Source organism: Spodoptera frugiperda, chromosome 9 (genome assembly GCF_023101765.2).
Source record: "Spodoptera frugiperda isolate SF20-4 chromosome 9, AGI-APGP_CSIRO_Sfru_2.0, whole genome shotgun sequence".
NCBI lineage: Eukaryota > Metazoa > Arthropoda > Insecta > Lepidoptera > Noctuidae > Spodoptera > Spodoptera frugiperda.
The window spans coordinates 2,702,837-2,714,816 of NC_064220.1; the positions used below are offsets into that span (position 1 = coordinate 2,702,837).

An 11,980-nucleotide genomic window follows, 5' to 3' on the forward strand; every position below is an offset into this window, starting at 1 on the left:
TCAGACTCTTACTGACTAAAAACCACCCCGTTCCTACTCCTGCTTTTCGAGCCGGAGCCCCGGTAAACCCGCTAGGTAGTCCGCAGCTCTTCCGGTACCTGGCTGTTCCGTGTCTGTTTCCTCGCAACCTGTCATTCTCATTCTCTTTGCTCCTTTGTGACTTGGAGACATTATTTGGGAATCCAAGATATTTTCGGTATTTGTATGAATCTTCATGATGTCTTCTTTTATAATCCTCTGTAATTGATGTAAAAAAACTTGTGCTTATAGCGAGGATCCAGGTAAGTGGCTATGGCATAAATGTTATTCTCCATCTCTTCTCATATTGTGGCAAATTTACCTGAAATTTCAGCTTTTAAAGTTGTGGCTGCGTGGTGCATTGGGGATTCCGGTGATGCTGTTAAATAGTTACTCACTTTTTTCAGTAGCATTTGAATGATAGGAATCACAGATGAAATAAGAGCCTGAGAACTGCTAAGGTCACATGTGGCTTCTTCAAAAGGTCTCAAGAGCTCAACACAACAGTCTAATGCTGCAAGGAACTTCCTTCTCATTTGTAAGAGTTCACAGACTTCAGGAGTCATTTGGCTACGTCTAGTTTTGGGAGCAGCACGTAAGCTTGCAATGTAGGGGTCTGATGTTATTAGTAACCGATTTATTAAGTCTGTGTTCGTGTCCACTCTTGAAGTTTTTCGCGTAAATAATTCTCTAAATTTTCTATTGTCCTTATTTCTAGCCTCTTGTGCTTCTTCCGAAAGTTGGCTGATTGGAAGGATGCAAGAAACAATTATATCTTTTTCGTGAAAAAGTATTTTATGCATGCTAACGGGCATCGGGTACCATGCGCAACTCTAGGATTAAAAAATAAGTTTCTAGACCCTGGGCGCGATTGATTCTGGGCAATCACGTAAGCATGCTACAATCAAATGATAAATATCTGCCATAAAATTATGGAAATCGTCGCTAGGATGAAATAATGATTTTTTTGTATAATCAACTTCATAATTGAAAGATTGCAAATCAACTTCTGATCTACATAAATCACGCATGCAAGTCTTACACGTCCTGAAAACGTTAGTTTTTTTTTTATAATATACCCCGCTACATCTTTTTTTGATTCAATATAAATCAATGAATCATTTATTTTAATTTCATTCATCAATATTAATGGTGCATCAATATCACATGCAAAATCATCATTATGTGGAAAATCAGGTTTATTAGCAATCAAATTAAAAATGATTGAAATGAGTATTAAAATCGTCCTCACAATTGGCTCTAACAGAATGAACAGAATTAAAATGATTAATCAGCAATGTTTTATAAGCATTTATAAATTGATTACAATTGGGATTAATATTACGTACACTAATATCACTAAAAAGTTTTACCAACGGATCCTGATTAAAGTTTCTAGTGAGTTGTTGTTATGTAGGTATTGTGTCCACCAAATAAAAGTCCAAAGTTCACGAACAATCGGTTATATTTTGAATTTGTAAACAAAGCGGTTAGAACAAGCGATAGCCTTGCCTTGCCTATGCCATATATATGCCTTGCGCAGCGGCGAACAATAGACTGGCGCGTGAGCGTCGTCGAAACCGATGTGTTCCGAACGACGCCCGCGGCGCGGCGAAGATACCCGAAGATCTCCGATCTCGTTGCTTGCGTCACTCGGGAAGCCTCATCGTTTAGCGGTGTTGCCGCTACATGTATTTTATAATAAACATTCAAATACAATCACATTTCCTTAAAAGTTTTTATATTATGAATCCAATTTTTGATTGAAGGAATCGACTCATGCTTAATCAATACAGAATCATTTCTTCTAACTACTGATTCAAATTTAATTGATTCTAAAATTGGCAACATTTCATTCCACAGTTGGAAATGGGGTGAGTTATGTTTTAAGCACTGCTTATATTTCTTAGACGATCCTTCATAAGGATGACCATTCAATGAGTCAAACAGCTTGTCGAAGAGCATGAAGAAATCTGCAGTCCCTTGGCATTCGTCTGGCAGAATGTTGTGTTCTGAAACAAAGTATGCAAATCTCAATTACAATAGGATGACAATGACTTTCGTCATCATCACAGCCTTTCACCACAGTACAACAAAGTACTACAGTAGGTACTGGGATTTGTAAATCCACTGCTGGACATAGGCCACTCCTAATTTCCTTCACAATAGCGTTGTGAGAAAATACTCAGGCGAATATAATTTCAAAAAATAATATAGTACGAGTCGTGTAAGAAGACATTTGGTCTGAGAGATCAACCGCTGATTTTGCAAGATTATAATCTACCACAATCTTCGGTTTTATTTTTTCTTTTACTTTTTTAGTTATTCTTTTGAAACTTACGGGGTGCTTGGTAGACAGCAGCAGTACATCCCGCTTGTCCTTCCACTTCATAATCGCTATTCCGTCGTCACTTTCTTGAGCAGAGAAGTAAATATGTCGGCTGGCATATCTGAGGTTGATACATACTTAATTACCACTTTATTTTGTGATACACATTCCCTAACAAAGTGATGTCTTGCATCAATGTGTTTAGTGCGTCTGTTACTGATGTTTGCGCTGTGTGATTGCTTGGATGTGGTATGTGCGCGCGTGCGGTCCCGGTCGGAGCGTACGGCCTCTTTTCCATTACACGGTTGTTCAAACGTACGGTGTGTAAGCCGTACGGTTGAAAAAACGTGCTAGCTTGTACATGATACGGCAAAATCACCGCGCGAGACATTGGTAAGTACTGGCTAGTAGCGCTTTTTACTCGGGCTGTGTAGGACGTGCTGCGTCATGAATTTTCTTACGAAAAAAAAGATTATAGTTGCTTATTACATATATAGGAAAAAGAAAATAGAAAAAAAAAGGGAAGTAAGGTTTTGGATACATCCGATTTTAGAAAAAAGGGAGGAATATGGCGCGTTTCATACACTTGTCAAGAATCAATTGAGAGAAGATGAAGACAAGTTTTACAATTATTTTAGAATGCAGAAAACTACATTCGACAACTTGCTCCAAAAATTATCCCAGGAACTAAAACATCAAGATACTTTTATGCGAGAGAGTATATCGCCCGCAGAAAGATTGGCTGTAACTCTGAGGTAAGTAGGTACAAAATTAAATGACATATTTTAGTTTAAAATTGTTTATTGCACACAAACAAAATTATTACATGTAATTGAATTTTAATAATTATTAATTTAAGAACAAGTAAATCAAAAAATACACTACGCTGAAAATGCTACTCAAGTGCGGTACTAAAATCGAATTCGTCTTCAATAGAAACTTGAGAATCTGCCGAGATACTTTCCGCATTTACACTATGTACAGATAATTGTGATTCGGGTCGGTAGTGGATTGGCTCTAAACCAGAACCGTGTCCAAAATCATGAGAAGACGTCTGTGGACGACTTATTCCATAGCCCGATCTAGCAGCTGTAGAATATCCATATGTTGACGATTGCGCATTTGAGGATGCTGTACCACTTAAATATCCTTGATGGCCTTGATCCCATTGGTTTCTTGATGTAGGTATATACTGAGTACACTGTCTTTGTTGAATATTTTTAATTATTGAAATTACTTGAAACTGAAAGTCTATCATATTTTCATCACTGAACTTGTCAACTGTATCAGCGATTCCCATAAAAAAGTTCATACTACGGCTTTTCTTTTTCTCATCTCGTTCTGCTGAATCCATAAACTTCATAAACCTAATGTCAACTTCACTTAGTTCATTTTTTCTTTTTTTAGCCCTTTGCGTCTCACTCCGTTCAGTGTATCCCGAGCTTGATTGATTCGGGACTGCACTATCAAAATTTTCATTACTGAGGCTAGAATCATGAACATGTTCAGTCATGTTAGAATCGGTCTTGCGATGCTCAACATTTTTTTTAGGAACATCATTTCATCATAGAACATATATTTTCTTATTTTTTTTGCTGAAGAACCAGACTTACATTCATTAATTTTTTTGTCATATTTTATCCAGCTATCTTTCATATTGGTCCACTTCTTCATCACCATTTGCCCTGAAAATAAATAAATAATAATTATTAAATTCAAAATTTATAAAAACCCCCGACCTAAACTGAATCGACCCCGACCTAAAATGGGGTTTTAGTATTTGAACCTGAACCGTTTTGTTTTATATTTCAGGTATCTAGCAACAGGAGATACCTTTACTGACCTATACTACAGCTATAGAATTGGAATAAAAACCATAAGTTGCATCGTACGTGAAGTATGCCACTACATTTGGTTAGAACTGTGTAAAGAATATATGAAAATGCCATCTAAAGAAGACTGGCTACACATTGCAAGCAAATTTCAAGAATCTTCCAACTTCCCGCTGTGCTTAGGAGCGGTCGATGGAAAACACATCAGACTTATTAAGCCAATTGATAGTGGCTCGATGTTTTTAAATTACAAACATTTTTTTTCTATAGTTTTGATGGCAGTAGTAGATAGCGATTACAACTTTATATTTGTTGACGTTGGCGCCTACGGAAAGGAGTGTGATTCCAGTGTGTTTAAAGAGACCCCATTTTGGAAAAATTTAACAAACAACGGATTAAATCTACCCGATGCAACACGTTTGCCTGGAATTGACTACGATTTGCCATATGTGTTCGTTGCGGACGAAGCCTTTGCTTTGCATTATCACTTGCTTCGTCCATTTGGTGGTCATCAGCTTGATCAATTAAAACGTACATTTAACTACAGACTCACCAGAGCGCGAAGATTTGTTGAATGTGCGTTTGGCATTTTATCCAATAAATCGACACCAGCAATTTATACTGCGCTAACTCAAAAAGCGTACTTTACAGTAGAGGCGTTTAAAGGGAAAAACGTGATAACTTTTACATTAATTAAGATACTTTTTTGAAATTTGGTATGCTTAATATTTAATTTATTCATTGTAATATCTCATATTTATATTTCCTTAATTATTTCTATTTTTTGATTTAGCGCAAGTTAGCCGTATATAAACGTAATTCATCAAAACAATGTTACATCTTATACACGTCTAACTTATGTTAGCGTAGTGTAGTACGGGACGTCGTAGTGAATGATCAATCATCTGGTGCATATTTCAATATTTTATAAAGAACATGTACTTACTTACAAAAAGAATAGTCAACGTACCATTAATAAACTAATTAATACGTTAACACATAAGTATTTACTATGTAAAAGTCGCTAAGTCGTTCATTTTACAAACGAACAAGTATACACACGAACGCACTAAACTGCGCTAACTATGAGTTAGTGCAGTGTTGCACGGATTTTGACCAAAGTGATCCCCACGCACACTCCGCTAATAATAGTTGGCGTAATATAAATCGAGTGATTTCAAAAAGTACCTTTACTTAGCGTTTTATAAGATTTGTAACTTTCTTATTTTTGCATATTTCTTCTCAATTTTTTTATGACGTATGTAAACACACATTTTAAGCAACTTGGCATAAAAAAGTTTTTTCCAAATTTCGAGTTAGCGTAGTATAAATTGCTGGTGTCGAAATGGCGAATTTTTCACCGGCCAATGAATGTGTCCATCGATTTGGCAGTTGATATTGTGAAAACATGTTGTGTTTTGCAAAATTTTATACATAAGCAGGAAAACTTTCAGTTTCACAATGCGAGTGAAAATGAGTCCACCCTTGATTCAGAATCGGAACTAATCCAGTTACCTATCACGAATGCAGTTCGCGGAAGTTTGGCGGCTAATGAAGTTCGCAACAGATTTGCACAATATACGTAACTTACCAAACTTGTTTTTCTCATCACCACTTAAATCTTCAAATGTGGGCTGGAAATGAATAAATATTTCTTTCCAGGAATCATATTTAAGCCGCTTATTTTTATAATCGTCGATGGTCTTATCCCATATTACAGGCCTTTCTTGAATCAACGTAATTAATAATTCTTGATTTATGTTCATCTATACATATAATAAAATCGTAGAAAAGTGCTGTCTGTACATTGAAAATAAAAATAAAAAAAATAGCAGGGGTTATTGTTATGTCTATGTCGAACCCAAAAATGTAATTAACTTTTTTTGTCTGTTTGTCTGTTTGTCTGTTTGTCTGTTTGTCTGTTCGTCTGTGCGCGCTAATCTCAGAAACGGCTGATCCGAGTTGGATGCGGTTTTCACGAATATATTGTGGGATGCTTAAATTTACATTTAGTGTTTGTTTCATGTCAATCGGTTCATAAATAAAAAAGTTATGTCAAATTACGTCGAACATTCTATGCTTATACCATTAATCTCCGCAACTATTTGACGGATTTGGTTGAAATTTGGTACAGATATAGTTTAGAACCTTAGAAAGGACATAGATATATTTTTATTTCAAAATTCAAAAAATAAAAATAAGAAATAAATTATTTATAAATAATTCTATGTCGATCGTTACACGACTTCGGTTCATGTTATTGTTTTAATTTATCGAAAAAAAGTAAATAAATAGTAAAAAGGTATGAAAAAAATAATATCAATATAATAAAACATTTAGTACAAAGAAAATGCTCTAACGGAGTATAGATAATTCTATGTCGATCGTTACACGACTTCGGTTCATGTTATTGTTTTAATTCATCGAAAAAAAGTAAATAAATAGTAAAAAGGTATGAAAAAAATAATATCATAGATGATAGATGGCGTTGGGATCGAAATAGATCGCGCTATGGTTTCGTTACATTCATTTGGTTGGGTATCGGCCGAGCGCTTCGGTACTATCGTAGAAAAAGTGTATTATCAGTCGTATGATTATTTGTCTGTAGTGGTCCTGCTGTTTCGTATATTCTAAATTGGTTTCGTTGTATTTGTCAATTAATAAGTTTATTTGTTGGGTTTTCCTGGTTTTTTGGTTAAACTATTTAACGTAGGTTTAGTTTGATATCGATTATTAGTAGTTACTGTAGTTAGTTTTTTTAATAAAATTGTAAGTCTAATTTTTTTTTAATTAGATTAGATTTAAGTCGTTTCTTTTAAATTATTTAGTTTAAGCTTGGTTATTATAGCATAGAGGATAGGTTGTAATATAGTTTCTTTTTTAATTGTTATAAATTCGTAATTCGTAGCTTTCTTTAGTTTTAAGTTAGTTTAAGTCCGTTTTTAAACTATTTTTTCAATGCCCTAAGTGAGTATACATCTATTAAATTCAAACGCAGAGCTCATTATGTTGATTTTTGAAGAGTTCCCTGGAATATCTTCCACATCTCATTTTTGAAGAGATCCCGCGAGATCGGGAACTATGTGGTTAAAACCAAAAATTGCCGGAAGTCACTATTCCACGCGAACGAAGTCGCGGGCAAAAGCTATATTATAATAAATATGTAGAAGGGTCAATTCTGTACATTGAAAATATTGAAAGAATAAATAGCAGAGGGTGTAACTGGATCGATACCAAACCCAAATATGTGATTAATTTTCTTTTTGTCTGTATGTCTGTATGTTCAGGCATCACGTGAAAACTAACGTTTCGATTTTGATTAAACTTGGTATAATTATACCTTGGGCATAAAATAGGATACTTTTTATTCTGGAAAAATACGTAGAAAAAAATCTTTATTTTTCAGTTTTATTCTACAGAACGCGAGTTTTATTCTACAGAACGCTCAATAGAGGGATCTCCTCAATTATTATGGCCCTCGCCGTATTTGGGTCCAATAGATATTTATAAGATGTCATTGTCAGAGTTACTTAAAATGGAGAAATAAAACTTCCACGTGAGACCGACATCCGCGCGGACGGAGTCGCGGGCGGAAGCTAGTTTTATAATAAAATCGCGAAACAGCGTATATAAGCGGTCACGAATCCGTGCGTACGTCCGGCACCGTCGACACACCCCGATAGACTGCCATACAACACTGGTGAAAATCACGCCGTGCGTAGACGCGGCGCGCCGAGGGGCAGTCACGGCGCACGCGGCCGCGGCGCCGTGCCTTGGCGCCACCGTGCATGTCGACAAGCTCATATAGTGATCCATACCACACTGACGACCGTGCCTACACGCGGCGAATTAACCGTAGATTTTCACGGCGAGAAACCGTGTAATGGAAAAGAGGCCTACGGCAGAATGGAATCAGCTCAAGGCAACACAAATAAAAAGAAACAACGACATATAATATGTATATACATATTCATAATATTACAATTGTGAATATGTCACATATTCACAATTGTAATCGTTTGAATTCAGTTAATCTAACAGAACAGAATTTTATGTTGGAGCTGTTTGCGCTGTGTGCGCGTGGATGTGGTACGCGCGCGCGTGCGGTCCCGGTCGGAGCGCACGGCAAAATGGCCGAGGCGTCGAGGCTTCCGGGGCGCGCCGGCGTTGGTCGCGTCCCTGTCGCGCGCATGCGCTCTCGCTCCGTGATGTTGGCACCCGGGGCCGGCTGTGACGTCGAAGCCGGAACACTGAACAATGAATTAGTTGCTAATTTTATGGAACTTTGATTATCACTGTACAAACACATTGGTACATGTTCATCTAAATCAATTAGTTCACTTAATATGTTCCTGAGTTCCAAGACTCAGAAAGGGCCATGTACTCCGCTTTCATTTCATTCCACAGTTGGAAATGGGGTGAGTTATGTTTTAAGCACTGCTTATATTTCTTAGACGATCCTTCATAAGGATGACCATTAAATGAGTCAAACAGCTTGTCGAAGAGCATGAGGAAATCTGCAGTCCCTTGGCATTCGTCATGTTGTGTTCTGAAACAATGTATGCAAAAAAATGCAAAATTCTTTCGTTAGAAATTGTACAAACTTTTTTTTTCTTTGGTAAGGTCTGGCCGTCGAAGGTAAGAACTACAGTTTGAGTAGGCTTCCATTCAGTGCCATTTATAGAAGTCACCTTTCAGTTCATTCTTCTGGCCTTTATAACCACTCCGCATCCAGTGGGAACTCTGACATTATCAATTATTTCGTCCTCTGTCCATTCGACAGGGACATCCCTAACTATACCCATTCTAGAAATGTTGAACAGAGGGATTGACAGGTTGTAGTTTTGTAAAAATGCACAATTTACTAAAAAACTATTAGCGTCCTCATGAGATTCAAATTCGACCGAAACTCTATTTCTCCCCAACAGTTTGACACCACCAATTTTGACATTGTTGATATTGCTTTTCATTAATAGCATCCCAAATTTGACTGGATGAACCAGACATCTGGGTCAAAAAGAATTGTTGCTTCATGCACTAACTCCTCTGACAATTGAGGTATTTCTATATTGCCATTTATACACATATTTTGCAACACTGCAAGCATTGACTATAGAGGCTGCTATTCACCCATAGGTGAATAATGTAAGATCCTGTGTACTAGTAGACACCGGAATCTCGCTTTTAGCAACCCTATAGTCCTTTCAATTACATTTCTTGTCCTTGTGTGGATACACATATATGTTCTTAGAGCTATTAGTTCCTATGTTGTTCCTATGTTGTTTTTCATCAGAAACATCCCAAACTAAACGGATGAAGGGTTGTACCAGGTGTCTGGGATTCTATAAGCGAAACATGCACAATATATGGGGGGTTATCTCTGGCGGTATAACACTGCCTGCTATTGGTGCTTTTTGCGAATTTCGGAGGGTTATTACGGGAGATAGGGGGGAGCCTGCGGGTTGTTTCCTTTTACTGATTGTTTCTGCGTCCATTTTATCAAAGTCCGGGTTGGTGTGAGGAAGAGTTATCGTGAAAATCGTTTCGTACTCCGGTGATTTATCGGGAGGGTCAGGGGGCTTCTCCTCGTCCATTTTGGTGAAGTGGTGACGGCAGATTAATAAACCGTCGAACTTTAACTGTCTGGTAGTTGTTAGTAATACACACAATTATACAACACATATAACATATTATATTATTGCGGTTAAAATTATGTGCCTTGCTATTTTTTTCCGCTAGTTGATACGCTAGTTTTCGTAGAACGACGGTGGTCGTCAAACCAAACAAACTTTTAACTACTACTAACTTTACGAGCTTATCTTCCTCATGTTTCGAAAATACTGGATTATAATTATGAATAAGTCTTGGCTGGTTTACGGCTACTTCGGTCTTTTCTGTCTTAGAATATCTATTAGTTTTTTTCACTAAAGGTTCCACAGTACCGAAATTTGTCAAAAGTCATACTAAATTGTTGTCATGCCACTTCACACATAATATTTCATTGTTTCTATATTTAGCTAATATGAATAGTGTCTGTTCTCAAGCTATATCCAACTACGTAATATATATCAGAAGGGTGTCGAGGAAATGAAACATCCGAAAGCGATCACGGTGTATTGGCGACTGGAACAATTACATCAACTGCGGGCGCAGCCGCGTCGCTGTACAGTTACACATACATATATAATTTTATACTTAGGTACAAAGTACAATGTGTGTGCGTAGCCTACAGTAACCTCCCCCTTAAGAAAAAAATGTTTATTGAATATTAGTATACATTAAATTCGCAAAAATTAATACAGGTTTACTGAAATATTGCTTGAAATATAACATTAAATAATTTGCTCACATAGGTAACACTAATACACATCTTGACCCTGGGTACCAGTTGACTGTTGCACTGGCGATGGCGGGTTTAGTGAAATTGGATCATAGTTAAGCACATACGCGGGTTTAAGTCTGTCTATAGAGACATTCACCTGCATATCCTGCATTTGCAATTTAAAGTACTTATCCCGCCTATCTAAGACCATATATGGTCCTTCATAGGGTGGTTGCAATGACTTCGTAACTAAATCAACCCGTACAAAAACATGTGAACACGTACGTAAATCTGTGTGTACAAAGATACTACGTGAGTCTCGTTGCTTTGTCGGCCTTGGTATAAGGTTTTTAATATTCTCTCTAACTTGCCCTACGTATTCGTTTGAATCGCTAACGTTTACGCTTGTTCCCCCGTAAAAATCTCCAGGTAACCTAAGTGTTTTGCCGAATACTAACTCAGCCGCACTCACTCCAGTGTCACTCCGGGGTGTCGCGCGTAACCCTAACAAAACGGTATGCAACTCCTCAACCCAGGTACATTTTACTCTCCGAGCCATAAGAGCTGCTTTCAACACTCAATGAAATCGTTCCACTGCGCCGTTTCCTTGAGGGTGATAAGCTGTAGTCCTTAATTTGTTTACGCCTAAATATGTCATTAACTCGCTAAAGTTTAGCGGCTAAACAGACCACTCTCAAACTGAAACTCTCTAAAATACTCAACAGTGTTTGTGTCAATGACTTCGATTAAGCTGCGTGATTTTGTAGCAACGTTTGCAACAATTGCGTTTATCCGGAAAATAAGCGGAATTCTGGATCCTTTTGATCTATTTGTTGTCATTTCTATGTTTAGTGTAAGATTATGCTTGGCACTATCAATAAAAAAAATATTTGTTTTCTACCAATGAATTTCGCGATGACACTATTAAAATACTCAACAGTGTTTTTTTTTTTTTTTTTTTTAATTAAACTACTACCGCGGACAAAATCGTCCGCGCTCTTTTTTACGTATTGTTTATTTGTTTACATTTCTTTTCAATATACTTAATCAATATCGTGCCCTCACTCGACACGTCTTAAACTATACTTAATATCTATGAGTCCCTTTGCTCAGTATACTCATTTAATATATATATATATTTTTTTTTTTTTTTTTTATTATTTATTTATTTTTTTTTTTTTTTTATTATAATTGCCACACATTACATTTACTTCTTAGGTATTAGTTATTATTCTATGTTATTTGCTTAAATCTATCTAGATCTAATCTATATCTATTTACATGTTTGTATATTGTATATAAGCTTTAAACAGAGAGGAGTGGAAGGAAGGTTGGGAGGCCTTTGCCCTGCAGTGGGACGATCATGGCTGAGATCTAAATCTAATATTATATGGGAGGTGCACTTCTGCTTGCGACCAGGGATTTCGATAATGTCAGCAAGGCGTCCACGATTGGCGCATCCCGATTTTGCATGGCCGT

General features: G+C 36.9%; 1 protein-coding gene and 1 pseudogene across 1 annotated transcript; one reads left to right on the forward strand and one right to left on the reverse strand.

Annotated features, from left to right (window-relative positions):
• Positions 1–2,794: 2,794 nt before the first annotated feature.
• On the forward strand, positions 2,795–5,280 carry LOC118278172 (uncharacterized). The gene is made up of 2 exons (XM_050695757.1): positions 2,795–3,102; positions 4,160–5,280. The coding sequence occupies exons 1-2, from the start codon at positions 2,795–2,797 to the stop codon at positions 4,887–4,889; spliced, it is 1,038 nt and encodes a 345-aa protein (XP_050551714.1). The 3' UTR covers positions 4,890–5,280.
• Positions 3,131–7,343, reverse strand: LOC118278174 (uncharacterized; annotated as a pseudogene).
• Positions 7,344–11,980: the final 4,637 nt, after the last annotated feature.

Bases quoted from the DNA above. Each gene is read 5' to 3' on its own strand.
- LOC118278172 (XM_050695757.1), top strand. From the start codon at position 2,795: ATGAATTTTCTTACGAAAAAAAAGATTATAGTTGCTTATTACATATAT. The intron at 3,103-4,159 runs GTAAGTAGGTAC...TTTATATTTCAG, and splicing joins AGATTGGCTGTAACTCTGAG to GTATCTAGCAACAGGAGATA.